Below are 22,913 nucleotides of genomic sequence, written 5' to 3'. Positions count from 1 at the left end.
TTTCTCACTATGACAAAGGGCCCAGTACTTCTCATTTTTTATACTGAAACAGGGTTTTGCAAAGATGCTAAGGCTGGCTTCAAACTTAAGATCCTCTTGCTTCAGACTCCTGAATTGCTGGAGTTTCAGGTGTTTGTCACCATATCTGGGCTGCTCTGAGTTGTTTTTAATACAGTTTTATTATATGTAATTATTGAGGGATAAAGGATGAAATTATTGAGAGTGAAACTAAAATTATGTTAAAAAAATTGCAAACCTCTTGATAACATTTTTCTGGGCAACTTATCACTGGCCTTTTCTTTTTCTGCTTCATCTTTCAAGGGCTTCTCCTCTTTTTCAAATGACTGTGATAACTGGATCTGAATTTTTTCCTGTTGGAAGGCAAAATCAGTTATCCAATGAAAATATAAAGCAATTCATATAATACTACAAGGTTATATTTTCTGAGCAACACACAATTGTAGAGGAAGGAAAAATATTTTAATTTTACCCAATTGGAAATTTCACACTAGAAAATAACTTAAAAGTATTTATTACTTTTATCAATATCTTGAAAAAAATGCTAAAATAATGTTTTCATTGGAAGACATCTTAGAAATTATTTTGGACAAAACAAACATTTCCTATTAAGTGTATCTGTTTTTACTTGTAAGCCCCTGGAAGGTCAGAACTAAGGTTACCTTAACCTATTTTTTCATGCCAAGCAAAAGCATGGTAATTATCATCAGTCCTGACAATGGAAATGCATGAGTGTTGAGTCAATAAAATATAGGTTTCAGAGTACCTGTTAAAAGCACACATTTCCTTCATTCTCCCACCACAAACAAAAATACACAATTTCCAAAATCAATGACATATAACTTAAAATGATTATTTCCTATTTAATATTTATATATAACTGTGCTTCTTTCAATTACCACAAAGTTGTTTTAGAAATATTTCAAAGAAGATTGAGTTCCTTCAAGATATATAATGCTGAACTGTAAAGAAAACCACATTCTATAAAACTAAAATGGAACACTTTGTATTTTATTTTAAAACAATCTCATTCCATGCAACACAGAACCCAATGGAATTACTGGAAATTAATTCATACAGTCTGAAAAGGGTAAAAATCATGTTGAGCTTTCTTTATTTGGGCAATGTTATAAAGAAAGCTAGGATCTATTCCAGACCATTTGTACTAAAGATAAAAGTTTAGTCTATTGAGTACTAAATTAAAATATGTACTAAAAATTAATATTAAAAAAAGTTCAGTGTATTTTTAGACTAAGTTATAGTGTTGTTCTTTTGTGATGAAAAACATCAAGACAATTATCTAGCTTTTCTGGATGGTGGTGGTGGCAATAGAAGCAGTAAGTCAGTATCAAAGAGGATATAAATTTCAGGGTTTTCAAATTTGCAGCTAGTGGAATTTTTTTACTTATGTATCTACTCCCACAATAGCCTTTACAGAATCTTGATCAAACACATTTTGCTGTTTTCATCTAATTTTTGTTCTTTTAATCTATTCCCTCCTAGTTTGTGCTCAGAATATAGTGTAAATGCTGTGTACTGGCAATCTTCACCTGGATGACGAACATTTGCTTTATCCTCTGTTTTGCTTACCCAAAACACTTGGCTACTTATTACATTCATCTACCAGTTTGTCATATTTTTCACTGTGATTAATTTCTAAGGCATTTTCCTTAATCTTTCTGTAATTGTAAAGCAGGCATTTGGAAATAAATTTCAGAACTATTTTTCATAAGTAGAACATTTAGGAGTTTTCCTGACTTGCAGCTTCTTGTTATAAATCCAGATGGGGAAAAAAATTTTATATTACCTCCTCTTAGACAATCATTCAAAGGCTTTTTCAATGACTAGCAGATTTCATTTCCAATACTGCTCCTAAAGCCATACATTTACATTCTAGATATTGAATTATTTAATCAAAATGAATGTTATAAAAAAAATCTAGTAGACTTAATATGAGAGGATTTAGTCTTCAGTTGGCCTCCCCCCCCACTAGTAAATAAACAAGACATATTTTAAATGCTGAAATCCTTACATATAAATTTTTCTGACCACAAATAACTAGAGCATCATAAAAAGCTATAATTCCTTTATTCTTTACTGTCATTGATATCTTTATTGAGGTCACTTCCTTCTCATAATCTCTCATCAGACATAAGTGACATTTCTCTTTTGATTGCCTCTCAACCTTTTTTATAATGAGTTTTATTCCAAGTTAATTCCTCAAAAATATATCAAGCATATTAGTTGAAAAATATCTCCAGCATCAAGGATAAGATAGTAGCATATTTCGTTTATTTTCCAGTATTTATTCTGGTGCCATTTGGTTAACTCAATGCTTGAAAAACGTTCTATAAAAGAAATATCTTTTATGCAAAGAGGTAGTAATAATAGGTTAACAACTAAAAAGAAAAAATTATGTCTGAGAATATAAGGAAACATATTAAGGAGTAACTAAGTTCTGACATAAACATCTCATTCATTATCCACATGATGTAAACCATTTTTAAAAACTGTTAACACAAAAATTATCAACAATGTATACATTAAAATACATTATATATCCCTGTTATTTTTTTCTCACATGAATTTTCATTAGTCAGATTTATTGAGTACCTTAAGATTTTTTCCCTTCAATGTGTTTCCACATAAGGTAAAATACATTGAAAAATAAGAAAAGATGATGATACCATTCTCAAAAATTACCCACTTTTTCTGCATTAACACACTTACAAATGCCCAATCTTTCTCATGCCCTCAATTTCCTTTGATTATTATACTATGAGGCTGAAATGATATAGAATTACAGTAAACAGAAAGAAGAAATGAATTTTCAAAGAACACTATACTGTTTATTGCTCCATTATGAATAGGTGCATTCTTCACTCTCATTTGTGCGAAAGAACTTTTAAAATTTGCTTTTCAAAAAAACATTTTGCTGAGTTTCTTCTTTTTTCTTTCAGAGTATGTCATAATTGTTCAGACTTAACAACCATGCAAAAAGCTAAAGGTATATATTTGAAAATGTTCTCCAGACAATATTACTTAATAAAATATTCTGACTATATTTCTGCTTTTTGTTAGAAAGTCTGCTATTTTATTGCTAATATGTATCTATTTTATCAAGTTAAAACATATGTCTATCTCCTAAGGAGCTAATTTAAAAAAAAATTACAAAGAATTTTGAATCTGATATTGACACTTGAACAAATATCAAAGAAGAAAGATTTTAAAGAACATTTCATTAACAATTGATTTTATTTTAAAATTTTATTTTCTTTAAATCCTAGAAACAAAGTATGGTGCATATTCTAAATGTGTGCCAACCATCTTTAGTATCTATAGTATGCTTTTAAGAGCATCATCTGAATAAAGGCAAAGTATAATTTTCACTTGAATCACCAAATACATGTATATTTTTAAAAAAAGATGTGCAAAATGGCATGACATTTCCTTTTTCTTTAAATTAGTCACAGCTTCTTAAATAACCACAAAGTTGCCTCCATTGTTTGGAAATGGTTGGGATACAGGAGCATTTTAGGTTGCTAAGAACTTTTATAAAGTAGAACAAACCACTAATATCCCAAGTTATCACAATGATGAACAGTGGTGAAAAGTCTAAAAACATTTATGCACAAATGTCCCAAATGTAACATGAGACAAAGATCAATCCACAGCTGAAATTAATAGAAAGGTAAAATCATAGCATTAAAAAGAATGTAACAGGAAAACTGGATTATTTGCTTGAATCTCATTATTCTACATTTTTTTAAGTACAGATAGAAGAATTAGAAGTATGAGACAACTATTAAAGAATTAAATTAAAATGAAAACTGGCTTTACCATGCATTCATCTTAAGTCAAATAATGTATTAAGCTAAAGTCCTGGGCAATTTCTTTTCAAAGAATCAATATTATAAAAATTTCTCAAACTAAAAAGTAAAAGGACAAATTTCATCATAATAATACTTGCTGAAAATACAATTTAATATTTTATAACATTTCAACAAAAATTTTGTAATTATCTTTAAGCTAATAGTCCCAGTTATTATATGACCCCAAAGTTTTACCAAAAGAGAAATCATTATTTTAAGCCTTAGACTAAAGCAAAGAGTTTTTCCAGCTTTTCTTATGTATCTTGTTTTTTTTTACTTAGTAAAAACAAAACAAATAGAATACATGCACACACACTTAACCATATGAAAAATTTCTCCAGTTCCACCATGTCTTCAAATAACAATTTTTGTTTTGCTTTGTTTTGTTTTTACCTGGTTCTCCTGTGATATCTCTGCTGCAGGAGGTGGTGGAGACTCTTCACAAACTGCAAGGCTCCGAACTAGCTTTAACTTTGAGCTTGACTAGAGAGAAGTATTTAAAATTAACACTACATTTCATAAGTCTAGGGCATATCCAAAAGCCCCCTGGAGTGAGTTTCTAAATTTCTTTATAGTTTTTGCCATGTATAAAAATAGATGAAATGTACAAGTCAAATATATCATTAAGCACCTCTAAAGCCTTTTGTTAAGAGAAAAAGCAAACAACTGCAGTTTGGAAAATTATAGCAATAGCAAGAATGGGAATAATTCCAACTTCAAAACCCAAGAATGGTGAGAAAGCAATTTCTCTATAGATAAAAAACCATCCAAGATAAAAAAGCAATGCACAAAAGCAACTAGGCAAGACAAAAAAGCCCCAAATAAAACAAAACAAGCTTTCTGCCCCAAACAAAATATGAAAAAAAAAAAAAAACTAAACTGAATGTAGTGCTATATGAAAACAAGGATTCATCAAGCATGAAGGAAGGCCCTTGGCATGCCAGCACACCAAAATATTTACTATACCTTAGACCTTTTTCCTGTCTGTCCAAATGACTGCAGTGGTCGCTGAACATACAACAAGAAAGATTTGTATTAAATTTCATACTGAGACAGAAAATTTGCTTAATTCATAAACCTAAAACACAGAAAAACTGTGCACAAAGTATGCAAAATGAGGAAATCAAAGTTGGTTTCAGAGAAAGAGTATTGATTTCTCCCAGAAGCACACTTGAAGAAATTTCTCTAAAATCCTTCTGTGAGTTGGCATTTTTCTTTAAGTCAGCAAAGAGCCATGATTCTGTATTAATTGAACTCAGTGGAACTTACAAGGTGATTTTATAGCAAAATAAGATAGACTTCTTCAGTATTTTATATTTGCTTTATAGCTAAGTTTGGGGGCAGGGAACCTCCAAAAACAACTCAGCAGTTTTAAGTAGCTGAAATCAGAAAAGTTCCAATCTTACTAAAGAGAATGTTTCAAATGCAGAGTCAGAGTCCAACCACACATCTATTGAGCCTTTTGGCAATGTATGAAGCACATCACCAGTTTATTAGTGACAGAATCCTGTTCACCAAGTCTGGGGTAAAGCAATGAAGCAGAGATGAAAGAAAGAGGGCACACTTACAATATGTATGTTTAACATGACAGATTACCAGTCACATAACTGGAGAACCCACTGAGGCAACTAGTTCTAGTTTGTGATATCAGGCTTTGATTTGGGAAAGCAGTCAAAACACCTATGCATCAGAACCAGATAGATTTTTAAAATAGACTTTCTTCCTGCCTCCTTCCTATCTCCCACTCCAAACCCAACCCCAACCAGCACAGGGTCCAGGCATCTACCATTTATACTCAGTAACATCAGGGAGCCAGTTTGGTAACAAATGCAAAACATATGAAACATCCTCAAATCTCAGACTTATACATGTCACACAAGAAAGAAAATGGCCACCATTTTATTCTGACATTCAAACAAAGCCATTTTTTATAGAGTCAACAGAAATGAGTCTATAGCAGCAGTACGTCATTCTTCCTATTTTGAGTCCAAAGATCTTCAAAGATAAGAGCATGACATTCTTAGGATTTTGACTCTGGATCACCAAATCAATAATAAAACAAAAAGAAAAATCAGGACAAAATTAAGAAAAATGACTTTGTTTCTTATAGAGAATAAAATTCTATGTATATGTACACATATATATGTATTAATGCTGCCTAAGAGGGCTTCTGCATGTTGGTACTGTTTTCTGTTTCTATTTGCTCTCTTCTTTAATCTGGTTAAAATTAAAAAAAAGTCTGTAACTTACATCCTAAAAGAAAGAAAAGAAATTGTACTACCATAGAGTCAAGGCTTGTAGGAACCAAAAAAATGAGAGAAATCAAATAGATGGATACCAGGAAAAAGCACGTGACTAGAAGAGTTCTAAGACAGTATAAAGGAAATTAACTTGTGGCTTACTCTTGTCCTATGCTTTCAACCCTTGCAATTATAAGTACTAGTAGTATAAACCTTCTATTAAAAATGTCTAAAATAAAAGATGATTAAAAGGCAGAAGAGCTGGACTTAAATTTCTGACTGCTTCTTTACTAGCAGGTGACCGTGGTCAAACTATTTCAGTTTACTCTTATCTGTATAAAGTTTACACAGTTTAAACTAGTTCACAGGGTTCTTGAAGAGATTCAGTGAAAGATTAAAAAAAAAAAAAAAGGTGGCTTTGGTATCAGAAAACCAATGTTCTATCTCTGTTTATTGGCCATGAGGTCTTTGATAAGTTACTTAATTTATCAGATGCTGCTTTCAACCTGTAAAATAAAGATGATGCTATATATTGTTCCTATAGCACTGCTTCAGAGTATTCAAAGTCTTACATGTGTATTGACTATCTCAGTTTTAATTTGTAAGGAGCCTTTGATGATGCTGAAGAAAGATGAGGATAGACACAGAGAACTAAAATTATATTAATTTAACATCATGTTACTAACATGCTCTTAGTTTCTGCTATACACTAAACTTTGTGCCAGGAAATGGAGATATGAAAATAAATAAGACATAGGACCTGGTATTAAAGACTGCCCAAACCAGAATGAGCTACTTAAATAGCCAAACAGAACCCAAGAGCTTCACAATCTTAGTCCTGTGCCCTTTACATTACACCTATAAAAAACGTTTTGGTTGTGGATTACACATATACCTGGTAGACAGAATTCTAAAGATGGCCCCCAAGAGGACTCCCAATCTCTACCTATTTAATTGATTACTAATCTAGGTACTGGTATGAAGGAATTGTACACAAGTAACTGAGACAAGTCAGTTGATTTTAGGATACAGATTTAGGATTCAGGTGAGTCTGACCCATTCAACTGAGCCCTTTAAAAGCAAGGAGTTTTCTCAGGTAGAGATACAAGAAAAAAGTCAGACAGATTTAAAGAATTAAATACACCATTGTTGGTTCTGAAAATAGGACAATTTGAGAAGTACTGACTAGCCTCCTAAAAGCAGAGAGCCCAACAGCCAGCTTGGAAACCAGGACCTCAGACCAACAGTAAAACCTCAGACCAACAGTAAAAAAGTGAGTTCTGCTAACAACTGGAATGATCCTTAAAAGCATGTTTCCTCAGAAAAGGGCTCAGTCTCACTGACACCTTTAATTTTGGTCCTGTAAAACGCTAAGCAGAGAACCCAACTGGATCTACTATGAGCTGATAAATGAGTGCTCTTTTAAGTCTATAAGTTTGTGGTAATTTGTTACACAGTAAAATGAATGCACTACTACGTAAGTAAACTATAAACTGCCTAAGTGGCATTATTCAATAAAATTAGGTATTATTTCAGTTCAATAGCAAAGAACAAAAGTTATATAATGTATTCTAAAACACTGCCATACACATATAACAAAGTATAGAAAAAAGTTCTGTTTATGAAGTTAATATCCTTTATTTATATTTGTTATCAATCTGGCAGTTAAATTTGGCTTAAAATAGGAATTCTCCAAATTTGGTATATAATTATTTTAAAATCAGATTTTGTCATTTACAGCACATTTTCATTCTTAGCAGAATTTTGCTGTCAGAAAAAATGTGGTAGCTAGTTTAACAGATCTTAACTAGTTCAAAGGAATGCTAATTAAATTAGAATTTAGATGGTTTAGAGACAAAGCACCAATTTATAATTTACACTGTTCTACAACGAAGTATAGGACAGGAACTAGGCCAACAAGTGGGTACAGAATATACAACAATGTTAGTAGAATTTCAGTTATGAAACTAGTGTTTAATGTATGGACAGAGCTGCCAGCTACCAGAATTTGGAGAATTAGGAACCAGAATAATATTCCTGGCTTATACAATGTTAACATAAAAATAACTGCCAATCTAATATCATTCAATTAAGAAGAAATGTGACTTAATTCAGAAAGGGGATCATTTTCCTTTATAATTAATAACTATTATGAAAGAAATTTTAATTTTAATGAAACCTTTAACTAAGACTCTTAACAGATCTTGAAGAGCTTATTCTCACCACTTCTCTGGATGGTAATAAGGGTTTAAATTATGTGAAAGAATATAATGAATAAATGTCTAGGCTAAAGGTCAGAAGCAGTAAAAACAAAAGACACCATGCTGCCATTTGAAAAAGAAAACAGTTTTTGGAGTTAAGGGAGCTAACTTAAAAAAAAAAAATCAGTAAACCAACAAATTAACACAATCACTAGTTTATTTTTAACACTTAACCTTCAGACCATAGAGCACAGGGTTGAAATCCAAAGGTCAAAGTCTTACACTATAAGGAAAAGTTCCCAGAGAAAGAAAGAGAAATAGACTTTCTGGTTATCTATATATTAAATGAAGGCAAAGAGTCTCCTCATCCTATTGGTGATATACATGAAAATCATCCAAGGAAGTAAAAATAGTATATAAAAACATTTCTACACTTACAAAGTATGATAAACATCTTCATACATGTCATCGTACAGTATTGTGAAAAGTGAACATATTTATAAGGTTTGTCATATATGCACATGACCCAGGTTCAATAGAAAGAGTACCAAGTTCTAGAAAGAGATTTAAAAAGTAAATTGTACCATGGGAAGTGAAGCAAGAAGTTCTAAAAAGAGAACTCATTCAAAATTAATAAAAGACAATAAAACTACAGCATATAAATAGGGTTAACAGAAACAATAATTATTACATTGAAATTTTAGGAGTTGTGTTAAGAAAGAAGTTTTACTTTTTATTTTAATATTAAAAAAATCCATCTTATATATAATAAAGGGATAAATTTGAAAAGCCATTTAGTTGTGTTGTAGCTCATAAATAATTACTAATAATTATGATGATTATAATACTATTGTTAATACTATCTCCCATTTGTTAGGCTCTCTGTGTTAGGTACATTATACATCCTTTTAAAAAAATTCTTTATACATTTTTCACTGGTGCATTATAGTATATAATGATGAGATTTGTTTTCATATAATCATAAATACACACAATATAAAAATATACTTTGGAAAATATCACTCCCAAGCACTTCACCCCTTCCTCCCATCTCTTGGTCCCTCTTCTACGGATCTCCTTTTGATTTTCATGACATCCATCCCCACCTTTTCCTTTATTCTCTCCAGCACTACATTACACACATCCTTTTTAATCTCTGCATGAAAAATAGAAAAATGATTTGCACGATTTCACATAGAGGCTTTTATTTGATGGCTTAAAAAGAAACATCTTTGTATGTTTCATCAATTAAGGAATTTATTGCCTACTCCTTTGCTCTCAATATTGAAAAAGTGTGGCTTTGTGCCCTGAATTAGAATTTCTGAGAGCCTTATTAGAACACCATTGCTTTCTTTCCTCTTATCTTGCTCTCTGTTCCCTTTTAAAGAAATGTCTTGGAACTAATTTGGGGAATAGAAGACATAAGAGTCTAATCTTGATTATCAAAAGGCTTACTAAAGGGCTGGGGTTGTGGCTCAGTGGTAGAGTACTCCCCTAGCACTTGCAAGGCCCTGGGTTCGATCCTTAGCACCACATAAAAATAAATAAATAAAGCAAAGGTATTGTGTCCAACTACAACTCAAAAATAAATATTAAAAAAAAGGCTTACTAAAGAAACTGGGAATGTATTCAACCCTACTTTAAATGAGACTGTGTGTTGAAAATTCATTCATATACTTTAGAAGCTATTCATGCATTCTGACAAACAAGGCTTGCTTAGGTGATAACAAAAATCAGCTCTCTTCTTCACTCCACAACAAAGATTACCAACACAATTTGGATTGGCTATCCTATTTTAAAAAAACAGTTGACAAGGGACTGGAGAGTAGGGAGGCATTGTTTGAATTGTTCCAATATGTTTTGAATTGTGTATACATAATCTTTACCCAGTACCTTAGAGGTATCAAAGGAAGATAAAATGTTTAATAGTGTTAGAATAGGTAACTCCATACTAATCAGACTTTTTGTTTGATCCTCAGTATCATACCACACATATTAATAAAACAAACAGTTCCTTGTTGATGCTGAACAGATGACTTTCACATTATTTTTTGTAAAAACATAGGTAAAGTTACTTTCTAGTTTTATCTACTTCCATCCCCAATTTCTATTACTTTAGTCTCTTCTGTACATTCATTTCAACTATTGTAGTCCCCTTGTCAGGTAACTCTGATGGAGGCATCTTGAACCCCAGAAACTCAAAACAGAATCAATTTTTCATACAGTAAATGCTAAATAAACATTTGAAGAAACAGTAAAGATCATACTTGATGAATTAACATAAAATAAATTCTCACTTTTTCCTCTTCCAAGTCTTTATAGTCACTATGCTATATGGAACATGAGATCAAAGACCTTGCCTGTTTTTGTTTATTATATTTCCTTGGCACAGAACAGGTTTTCTTTTCTTTTTTTGGTGCTGGGGATTGAACCCAGGGCCTTGTGCACGTGAGACAAGCACTCTACCAAATGAGCTATATCCCCAACCCCAGAACAGGTTTTCAATAAATATTGGGATTGGGCTGGGGTAGAGTTCAGTGGTTTTTTGGAGTTAAGGGAGCTAAGTTAAAAAAAAAAAAGTGGTATAGTGCTTGCCTAGTATGCACAATGCCCTGGGTTTGATCCTCAGCATCATACCACACATACTTGTGCGCGTGTGCACGCACACACACACACACACATACACACACACACACACAAAAGAAAGAAGAAAAAAAATTTCCTGTATTACCTGTACAAACAACTGAGCTATGATGCAATAGTGGTCATAAGAATGTTCTTATAGGGCAATACTTAGACATGGTAGGAAACACAATAATACAAGTTAACCATATGTTGTTAAACACAACCTGGAAGAATGTTCATTAGGTGTAGAAAAGAGACTAAAATGAAATACAATTTCAATCATAAATGCAATAAAATTTGAGCAGATTTTCTCTGATACAATCAAGATACTGGCATGCTGCCATCACTGCAGTGTACTAATTACAGGGATGAACATTTTTTGTTATTTTAAAAAGTGCTGTTACTAAAAATGACTGGAAAAAATGTGCTATTCCTAATTTCTTTGATAATTACTACTTGACTATGCTTAAACAGTGGGAACTAAGTACTTTTTTATAGATGTAGAAGTTGGTATCTGTCTAACATGGTGTGTGGCAGAATTTTTGGTAGAATTTTTGGCTTGCAGACCTCAAAGTCTTTAGGAAACAGAAAAGAAATGATAGAATAGTTTTTCTATTTTAGGATAAATTTTTGTGGTACATTAAAGAAGGCTAAACTCTTTCTTACCAAGAGATTGGGTCTAATTTTTCATCCTATGAGCTGGGGTTATTGATATGTGTCATCAAAAGACAGTGAAACAGGGTAGGATGTCCAAGCCTAGTTCAAACCTTTGTTTGGCCTATTGGAACATTCTCTCTGGGACTGCTGAGGTGCTACATAAGAAGTCTGACTATCTTGGATTGCTACATTGGAGGGATCATGGATGGATGCTCCTAGGTCCACATGAGTCCAGCATTCCAGCCATTCCTACTAAGATGCCAGACATGTGAAGGAAGCAATCCTGGATCTTCTAGGCCAGCCCATTGTCCAGTTAAATACCAGGATCTTTTTGAACACCTTATAAAATACAAAGTTTCACTCAGCCAACTGCTGCATCATTTCCTGACCCACAAAATCTTACTAAAAAAATTGTGGGGCTGGGGATGCAGTTCAGTAGTGGAGCGCTTACCTCACAAGGGTGAGGCACTGGGTTGGATCCTCAGCACCACAGGAAAATAAAATAAATAAAATAAAAGTATTGTGTCTGTATACAACTAAAAGTATTTAAAAAAATTGTTAGCCTGTCATTTTGAGAACAGGTAATTGAAACACCTTGAAAAAGAATGAATACTGAAAGTACTACTTGACACAGTTTCAACCTATATTGAATCTAGCAATATAGCAACTGAATTTCTAACTAGGCATGGAATTAAAAGTCTTGTCAATGGTTATTCAAAGTTAGCACTGAATGCACAGCATCAAAAGCATCAAGTGACATTTTTTCCCCTCACCAACCTCTACTTAGTCATGGTTGACTAAGAAACCCAGGGAGGATTGTTTTTGCCGATAGATCTTCTGCAGGTTCAATCTCTCTAGCTATCTCTCCTATAAGTGCCCTTCAGTTTCATACTGAACTTTCACAACATTGATAGAGAAGAGTAGAATATAAAAGTAGAAAGCCAATAAAACACATTGGCTACACACAAATAGAATTATGTTATATGACATATGCAAATCAAAGAGCTAAGACTCAGCAAGCTAATCCAGATAACTGAAAAACCAGCTGGGAAGCATGTCCCAGAGGGTCAACTTACCCATTTAGAATTCTGAAAAGTGAGTTTTGTATGAAGAGAAGCATAACTACATATTGAATATTAGGTAATTGTAGCAACAGAGAAAGTCCTGTTTACCTGCAAATCAATACTGTTGTCAATACAATGTTCATTCTTTTCTGCCAAAATCTTCCCATAGTTTTCTGATTTGATAAGATTTTCAACTCTGGTTGTATCTTTCATTTCTGCCTCCAAATCCTTCATTGTTTCAGTTTCATCTTTTACAGTAACAGTATCAGACATCCTCATTAGTGAAGGTTATTTTAGAATTCTATCGGGAACTTGAAGCCTTAACAAGAAAAAAAAATTAATTCAGTTTGAAACATTTTTTTACATTCATTTACTATATGATATTGACTGTGTACCTTGTATATTACAATATATAACACTGAATGTACATAGAAGCAAAATTTCTGCTTTTAAGGATTATATTATTTTGTGGTGGATATGTTTTTTTAAAAGCCACCATACAGGGAGAAAAAAGATGTAATAAAGATACAAGGTGATTTAATTGAACATACTGTGAAAGTTTTTAAGAAACAGTAAGGAATGAACCACATCAAGATGGAAGATAATAGTTAGATGGTTACATATGCATATTTTGATCACCTTAAAAATCTTTTCCTTGCTGGAATGGGATACTACAATCCCAGTAGTTCGGGAGGCTGAGACAGGATTGTAAGTTTGAGACCAGCATCGGCAATTAGCAAGGCCCTAAGAAAATGAGTGATACCTGTCTGGAAACAAAACTTTTCTCTAAAGGCATATTATATTACCCAGTAGAAAAATATTTTCTTATCATAACTTCCATCTGTATTCTTCAAAATTTCTAAAATTATCCTGATTTCAAAAGGAAGTAATTTTAAAAAATTAAAAAAAAATCCTATGCAAAATATGCTTGTGGTTAGGGTTCAAAATGAACCCAGTAAAGCAATGAAACTCTGACTTATGTGATTCAATGCAAACAACATGTTATTATCAGAAATTCTAGGAAATGGAATCCATAGGGACCAAATACAGATATAAATCTCTAAGTCAATAGTGAAGAAAATACTGCAAACTTTACACTATATATCAAATATAAATGTATCAGAGATTAAACCTAAAGAAAGATAGCTGTCATTTTAGGACATGTAAAAAATGTATTAAAACCAGCAGAACAATTTGCTCTTTTTTTTTTTTTAAAGAGAGAGAGAGAGAGAGAGAGAGAGAGAGAGAGAGAGAGAGAGAGGAGAAGAGAGGAGAAGAGAAGAGAAGAGAAGAGAAGAGAAGAGAAGAGAAGAGAAGAGAAGAGAAGAGAGAGAGTTTTCTTTAATATGTATTTTTTCAGTTTTTGGCGGACACAATATCTTTATTTTATTTTATGTGGTGCTAAGGATGGAACTCAGCACCCCATGCATGCCAGGTGAGGGTGTTACCGCTTGAACCACATCTCCAGCCCCCACAATTTACTCTTATTCTTGATATAAACAACTTATTTTGAAATGCATCAAAAAATTTAAAATCAATGGATAAATACAGAGTTGAAAATAGGTTAAAGCAAGTATTGTACAATGTTAATGGCAGAATAAAGGATGATTATATAAATGTTCACTGTAAAATTCTTTCCTCTTTTCTGTATTTTAACAAATTTTTAAAATAAAACTTGATGAAAAAACTGTATAAATGGTTTTCTTTGTACAATTTGGAAATTTCAAGAGTTTAGTGAAATAAAGATCTACAATAAAGTACCTGTAGATTTTAGAAATCTATAAATGTTTCTAAAAAAAAATGCCAAAGAAAAATAGATTCTAAAATTACAGGTATACTACACTGAATAAAAAATGCATCTTCTATTGGTGAGGCACAGTGGTTCAAGTCTGCAGTCCCATCTCAAAAACAAAACAAAACAAAACAAAACAAAACTAAAACAAAAATGTCTTCCTTAATTAGAATCCATACCATAAGTTAATTGGGTCATTCTGAAAATAATGTTGCAAAATGGGAAGATGAAAGGGAGGCTACTGAAAATACTCTGGATCTTTACTTTTTACACATAAGATTTTGTTTGGTTTTTTTTTAGTGCTAGGGATGGAACCCAGGGCCTCAAACATGCTAGGTAAATACCATACCAATGAAGTACATTCCCAGCACTATAGGGATGTTTAAAGAAAAAGGGATATGGGGCTACAGTAGTAGCTCAGTGGTAGGACGCTTGCCTAGCATGTGCAAGGCACTGGGTTTGATTCTCAGCACCACATAAAAATAAATAAATAAATAAATAAATAAAATAAAGGTATTATATCCATCTAAAACTAAAAAAAAGAAAAAGGGATGTGTTTTTCTGAAGGGACTGGAGAGTTTTACCTGATGTGTACTATGGATCTGAGATTGTGGTGTTCCACAAAAATAAAATAAAATAATCCAAGGTTCCTTTTCACAGCTGTCAGCCAGGATGTCAATTGTATTGAACCATCTGTATTCTGGCAGGAGGAGTCCCATGTCCTTGTCACCACTGTAGATTCCTGGACTGAGATGGACTGTCTTGGATCAAATGTATCATACCTTTCAGTGGCCTAAAATTAAAACAAAAGGACACATTTTAGCAAAACAGTAGGGGAAATGGAACACTTCATAGCAATTTAGAAATTAAAAATACTACCATTAGGAGTTTTATTTTCTTATCTTAAACAAGAGTAAGGACACTTAGTTACAACTAATTCACACATATATTAGTTATGTAAACCTGAATAAGTCAAGGAGGCCTGGAGAGCTTATCAGTAAGAAAGAAGAGAAAGGAGAGGGAAGGAACTAATGTACAAGGAGAACCTGCAATATGGTTAGTGATAAAAGGGAGACAGTAGCTCCACTTTATAGTAGGGAGTAGGGGAAAAAAAAAAGACTTACCCCAAGATCCCAACCAGGAACACTTTAACTCTGAAAACTATGATTTTTAAAATAGCTTTTTTTCCCCCAGAGCTATAACCCTATGAACTTAAGATGGTAATTTTGAATAATGCATCCTAGAGTTTTAAACATACAAATGAACAAAAGATTATAGTAGTCAATTAACATTTTCAAAGAAACCTACTTTGTCTGTTAAAAGAAAATGTCTGTAAAGGGTAGAATGACAATTTTTAATAACATCTGAAAAACTCAGTGTCAAAAGTCTCTCCAAGTCATCTCTCTCTCTACATATTTTTGGTACCAGGGATTGAACCCAAGGGCGCTGAGCCATACCTCCAGTCCTTTTTTATATTTTTATTTAGAGAAAAGGTCTTGCTGGGTTGCTTAGGGCCTCACTAAATTGCTGAGGCTGGCTTTGAACTCATAATCCTCAGCCTACCGAGCCAATGAGTTTACAGGCGTGCACCACTGGGCCCAGCTCCATGCCATATTTTTTAGAGAGAGAGAGAGAGAGAGAGAGAGAGAGAGAGAATTTTTAATATTTATTTTTTAGTTTTCGGTGGATACAACATCTTTGTTTTGTATGTGGTGCTGAGGATCGAACCCGAGCCACATCCCCAGCCCATCCACGTCATATTTTTAAAGTCAGTTTCATTTTATATTTATGTAGTTCAAGCAAAGACCTCATGGCAAGCAAATAATTCTAAAAAATACCATATGATTCTTCCATTTTCCTTTGACATTTATGTTGTCAATAAGCAGAATTGTACCATTTAAGGTAAAACAACTGAGCAAAATGATGTTAAAGTACCAAGAAATCTATTACACAGCTGTGTATGTATAAGAGAACATTTCATATCCCATGTTAATTCTTTAAAAGATATTTTGAAATATAATAATTTAGAACCCTGAAATATCTTCAGATTAGTTTTCATATCTCCATTAAGTAAGGGCTAATAAATACAAGGGGAGAATCATAAACAAATGTCAGGTTTTTTTGTTTTATTTTTTTAAATGGACACTATATCATTTCAATTTGATCAAGCTTCTCTGGCCACTAAATGGCTGTTTTTAAAGTTACACCAATACCAAACACAAACAAAAATTCCTTCACTATAGTTTTTCTCAATTTTAACTTTTTCTCTCATAAAATGATAGACACAAGATGGCAGCACTCACTAAGCCATAAAATGCTTTACATATTTCTTGTTAAGTGACTGATAAAATCTATTCCTTAAATTTGAGATTCTGTAAAAGCAAGGTTCAAATCCACTAGGAAGCAAATATGGTACTGGCAAAGGTAACAGCTACAAGAGGAATAAGAAAGGAGAATAACCTGAAGAGATGGACATCTCAGAAGATCCCCCTTAGTCTGTGGAGCCCTAAAGAATCTCAGAAGCCACTATCCCAGACCCTTCTCTTACTGATATTTAAAAATGGAAATTCTCAGAATCTGTTTTAACCTAAAAGAGACAGATAAATTCTTCCAATGTTTATCCAAAGGGTGATACCTGTCTGGAACTACAAACAAAAAGGAATTACATATAAAATTAAAGATCATATCCTAAAAAAAAAAGTAAAACTATAAATGTACTAGGATATATAGTAAATCTTTTTATAACTATTAGGTGGGTTCAAACCTCAGCACTATAAAAACAAATAAAATAAATTTCACAACAATTATAAGAAGAATATCTTATTATTATCTATGTTTCAAACAGATAAAGAAACTAAAAGCACTGAGAAATTAGGTAATTTGTCTAAGATCATACTAGTTAAGTCTGAGAACCAAGGATTTAAACCAGGGTTGATTGATGCTACACAACTGTTATATCATCATTCATATGTACCAAGAAGATGGACAATTTGCATTTTAAGAGCCTTTATTTTAAGACTAATCACAATATGTACTAACTCCTTAACATTAGATTTAAGATAGAAAGTAAACTTATTCTTTTCTCAATGACAAGATCTATGAACTTGTGTGTGTGTCTGTGTGCAGAGGAACAGAATACTACTAACTTTGTAATAATAGTCTTACTGACTATTTTCTACCCAACTCTCACAACTCCAGTAATATACAACCATCTAACTTCTTTAAATCTCCTGTCTTTTGTGATGATGAATTCTAACTGCAAACCTGAGCAGCAAGAAGGCTAAGGAACAATGTGAAAGCAGTTCACAAATGATAAAATGTATAGTTACGGACCTTCCTTGAAGTAACAAAGAATGGTGGGATTAGGATCAACCATATTTGAAAAGGGAGACTACAATATATATGCAGTCTACGGATGAATGGATTCTCCAGTGAAAATTTCAGATGGAATTTTCAGCAATAAAAAATGCAATATTGATACTGATAATTAAAAATATAATTTTGCTATGCTTAGGGCCTAAGTTTTGGTTTCACTACATAAAAGAGTTGAAAAGTTAGGTAACAACAACAATAAATCCCATTAATATTTAACAAAAGCAGTAGTTTATTCTAAGTTAACAAATATTTAAATATCACTTATACTGAAGGGGAAAAAGTTACACTATTCAAGTCATTTGAATAGAATGTGGCAAAGCACAGTACATTGTTATTTCCTTATGACTATCCAGTTCTTCAGTGCCACTTCATCTGATGGTTACAATGCTAAAAAATATAGTCAGGCCATCATATTTAAAAAGGAAATAAAAATGCCCCAAACTAACACATGTCAGCTTCTCCCTAAGATTAAAAATTGGGGAAACTAACTGGTCAAAGGCCTCCAGAGAAAAAGACAAAACAATGTAGTTAGAAATAGTGGAAATTGACTCTCAGTCACTGGTCATCATTTGAACAAGAATAAAAACATCAACATTTGCTAAATGTCTATATGGTTTACAAACAGTTACTGACATTCAAAAAAAATTTACTGAATAACCATAGAAAATATTGAACTTCAGCGAGTACCAGTTTTGTTTAAAAAGAATGAAGAGAACAAACTGTCTTGACTTGAAAGAGTTTGTTAAACCCAAAAAAAGTTTAGCAGTGACATTTATTAACAAACAGATAACGTCCCCCACCCACTTCCCCTGGGTGGGGATGAAACCTAGAGCCTTGTGAATGTTAGGCAAGTGCCCTACTACTGAGCTATAATCTGCCCCCCTTACAATCATTTCAAGAGGGTATTATAAGAGAGGGGAAAAGACTTTCGATAGTTTTAGAATGGGAGGAAAGAATTTATTACTGGAGGCTTACAAGACTGCAAGACAAATTGCCTTTAAGAAAAACTTATATGGAAAGATGGGAAAAAAGAATTGAAATAGAATGTAGGAAAAAGACCACTTAATTAAAACAAAGTGTATGAGCTGAGGTTAAAGGCAAAAAAATTGATGATGGTGAAGATGGGGGAGCAGGACTTCTGTATTTTAAGTCCACTTCAGAAAATAATGTGATACCAAACCAAGTTTCAGATATCCTAAAATTTTACATCTGAGATATCAGATTGAATTTTAACATTTCACATCTGCATTGATTTACAATCTAAGAAGACTCACATATGCACACAAATATATGGAACAAAAATATTTACCACATTGACTTACAAAGTCAAAGGTTGAATGTTTTCTCTTATAAATGGACACTTGAGTGAAATACGAGGGAAAAATGTAGGGGAAGAGATCCTGTAAAAATAGAAGATGAGTGGGTTTGAGGAAGGAGATTGAGAATGATGGGGGAAGAAAAGGAACTATGAAATGAAATGAAATTTATCAAATTATGCTATGATACATATAAATATATTCTAGCTTTATTATCAATGAAGCACCAATGGGGGGGGGAAACAAATCAGGGGTTGGGGGGGTCAAAGAATGGGGAAAGGTAGATGGATGGGAAAGGTATTTTATGTTACTAATTACCTCTAGAAAAGGAAAGGATTAGAAATACAAAAAGCTTGAATAACAGGTTCATATTTTAAAAAGAAGCCACAGGGAATGATTTTAGCTACAATATAGACATACTTTGTTCTAGCAAGCAAAATGCTTATAGTTGTGATGGAAAGTAACTAGAGTTTAGATGAAGGATTTAAAGATAAAAGCTGAAAAGGAGAAGAAATTTCATTCATTCGTATCTTTGGAATGGATCCTATGTACTAAGCACTGTTCTAGGTATTGGGATTATAGCAGTGAATCAAGAAGACAGGCTCCCAGAACCCAAGGTGCTTAAATTCTAGTGTGGAGATAAAATATAATGATTGAAATATATACCTTAAAACCAGTAATCTCAGGGTTGGGGTTGTGACTCAGCGGTAGAGTGCTTTACCTAGCATGTGTGAGGCACTGGTTAGATTTTCAGCATGATGTATAAATAAAATAAAGAAAGATAGAAAGACAGAAAGAAAGGAAGAAAGGAAGGAAGGAAGGAAGGAAGGAAGGAAGGAAGGAAGGAAGGAAGGAAGGAAGGAAGATAGGTCAGTCGGTCGGTCAACTGACAATTAAAAAATATTGGAAAAAAACCCACCCTAGTAATCTCTTAAATACTTATTAGTCACTTAGCACTATTTCCAATGCTTTAAGTATATTAATTCATTTAGTCCTAAAAAATCCCACATTATTGGGTTCTCTTATTATCCCCATTTTGTAGATGAGGATATCAAGGCAGAGAAACAGCTTTTCCAAGGTTCCAAGAATAAGAAAGTGTAAAGTTAGGGTCTAAACTCAGGTAGTTAGGCTAGAGCCCCTTGCTATTTGCCACTACCTATGTTTTATCTCTAGAAATGAATAGGTTAATTTAACAACTATGATAACTAGGGAAAGACAACTCCACATAGGAGTGGTCAGAGAAAAGGTTAGAGTTTAATAGTTGAAAGAGTTATGAAAGAGCACTTTGAACATATAGATAGCATCAAAAGGATCTTGTGGCAGGATACTCATTTCAGCTTTACATACAATAAATTTAAGTTGTCTTCAGGACATTCTAAGAAATATGACAGGAAATTGAATATACAGAGCTGAAGCTCAGAAAAGCAGTCAGGGCTATTTATGTGGAAGAATCACCATCACAGATTAAAGTTTTAAATTATCAAAGTACACAAAATTGCCCATAAGAATAAAAAAATAAGGGGGTTAGGATAGAGCACCTAAAGAATGTTGAATCCTTAAGAAATGAGTAGAAAGGTGGAGGAACAAGGTTAGCAGGAAATTCAAAATTAGGGGAAAATCTGTCCGTATAGAAAATATGTAGGCTAAAGAATACAGCTGAGAAAGGAGGGAGAGGGGTTGGGGGGTTAAGAATAAAAAAGAATTAAGAAGGAAAACACGAACAAGTGTGAAGAAATGAAGAAGTGGGAGTTAGAAGCACAAATGGAAGGATAACCCTTAAAAGTATTCATTGTCCTTAGGAACTAAAGGGATGTGAGAGGAAATTGAGGGGATTTTTTTCTGTTAGTGAGGTATTAGTGATGGTTGTAGGGGTTGGGAAGAAGAGAGGGTGAGGATAAATATTCAGTGAGTCACTAGGGGGAGATTCATTGAGGTTTCATCAATATCCAAGATTATTTAGGTATTTAGGTATAATCCTTCTATGGAGAAGTCTGCAGACTCTAAGACTAAAGGTTTCTCTAATTCTTAGACTCTCATTGTAATGAGAGAAATCTAAATGAGCTCAAGTGCTACTTGGCTGTGGAATGGGCTAACCATTCTTTCACAACCATTTCCAGACCTGATGCTTTATCACTACATACCATATAGTAGCTTAAGAAATGCCAAATCAAAATACAAAAGTTGGAGATAGGGAATGCTAGAGTACTAAAGAAACTTTACATTAAGTCCTAATGTGGTAGGGATTCTAGTTTGAGTTAAAGTGAAAAGTAAAGAAAGTGTTTTCATTATGGAGGTACAGATGCAGTATAAGGGCCTGCCTTACTTTTCTGATGATGGCAAGGTACTGGTACACAGAAGATTCTAGAGTATATGGTACCCTGAAGACTAATGATGTTTATGGCAGGGACATGAACATATTCAAGGCAAAAACTAGCAAAACTGGAAGATCTTGAAAGGGCTATTCATAATCTCATGGGAGAGACACTGGGAGAATTCTGGGGACAACTTGGCGAGATTCTGAAGGGGTTTAGAAATTAGTAGAAAGAAAAAAAAAAGCAATGAAGTCAGGTCCATTATTGTAACTTTATACCTGAAACCTGTATCATTTACTTCCTAATGTACTACTAGTAAGGACAAAATGTATTTTGCCTTCATTTTGAATCTGTTGGTAGTTGAGGTTAATGAGATCTCCCTATGGAAATGTTAAATGCAGAAATGAAATAAATAAATCAGGTTACAATACAATCTTTTGACATATAATAAAATATCTTATAAGAGATGGGGCAGGGAAACTGGTGTTATCATCTGATCAAGCTTTAGGAAATAAAGAACAAAGAACATGGAAAAGATTCAGATTTCTAGAAGGTGAGCTAGCTATAGATAAAGTATATTACTTCTTTAATAGAGAACATCAAAGATATTTACCAGTTTGAGAATAAGATATTGGATAATGAAGAATTTGGCTGGCTTTTGTCCTTGGTAGACAGCCTCTAAGTTCTTGAAATTTCTAGAGTGATGGAAGTGTCTATCATTAATAGTATGTCTTGAAAGTTTATTCTAATGAGGTGACTCACAGTGGGCCTTTACTTAGTTTATGTTAAGGAGATGACTTAAGATGGGAACTTGGAATTAACTGGAGAGTGAATACAATTGTGACACCAATAATTTAAACATAACTATATAAGAAAATCCTACCAGCCAGGGTGGCACACATCTGTAATCCTAGTGACTGGGGAGGATGAGGCAGGAGAATTGTAAATTTAAAACCAGCCTCAGCAACTTAAGGAGACCCTGTCTCAAAATAAAATAAAAAAGGGCTAGGGATGTGGCTCAGTGGTTAAACGCCCCGGGTTCTATCTTTGACACCAAAAAAGAAAATCCCAATAAAAACTAGCTTGGGTGAGCTTCCAGGGTAGGCAATTGTCTACATATTATGATACATCAGTCTGTGGGAAAGATAACAAGTCTTGTGCCTATAGTGAGAAGATGGGGGAAACTTTGCATTTGGGATCCTCCCAAACTTTGCCCTATGTCTCTTTCCTTTTGGCAGGTTCTGATTTGTATCCTTTTGCTACAATAAAACCATAGTTTTAAGTGTAACACTTTGCTGAGTTCTGACTCAATTCTAGCCAATTATCACTGGGAAGGGGTGGAGTAAATTTGTAGCCAGCTGCTCAAAAGTGATGGCAGCCCAGTGTCTGACTGAAGCGAGGACAGTCTTGAACGATGTGTCTGGCCTAACCCAGAGTTTGT

The 22,913-nt window shown here is 33.3% G+C and overlaps 1 protein-coding gene across 13 annotated transcripts in view; it reads right to left on the bottom strand.

Moving 5' to 3' along the window:
- R3hdm1 (R3H domain containing 1) overlaps positions 1–15,192 on the bottom strand; it is a 96,787-nt gene extending 81,595 nt beyond the window's left edge. For 10 of the 13 annotated variants that reach the window (XR_005737933.2, XR_005737932.2, XM_021721113.3 and 7 more), the window contains exons 1-5: positions 15,054–15,192; positions 12,786–12,996; positions 4,857–4,898; positions 4,284–4,373; positions 257–371 (exon numbers count right to left, since the gene is read on the bottom strand). Coding sequence is in view for 11 of the 13 variants with exons in the window: in XM_021721113.3 (XP_021576788.2) it covers positions 257–371; positions 4,284–4,373; positions 4,857–4,898; positions 12,786–12,956 (418 nt within the window). In the remaining 2 variants the exon portion in view is untranslated. The remainder of the gene's footprint in view (positions 1–256; positions 372–4,283; positions 4,374–4,856; positions 4,899–12,785; positions 12,997–15,053) is intronic. The other 3 variants (XM_021721196.3, XM_078017314.1, XM_078017317.1) reach the window with 1 other exon arrangement.
- Positions 15,193–22,913: the final 7,721 nt, after the last annotated feature.

Source organism: Ictidomys tridecemlineatus, chromosome 7, assembly GCF_052094955.1.
Source record: "Ictidomys tridecemlineatus isolate mIctTri1 chromosome 7, mIctTri1.hap1, whole genome shotgun sequence".
NCBI classification, from domain to species: domain Eukaryota; kingdom Metazoa; phylum Chordata; class Mammalia; order Rodentia; family Sciuridae; genus Ictidomys; species Ictidomys tridecemlineatus.
This window is presented reverse-complemented; position numbering and strand designations above follow the sequence as displayed.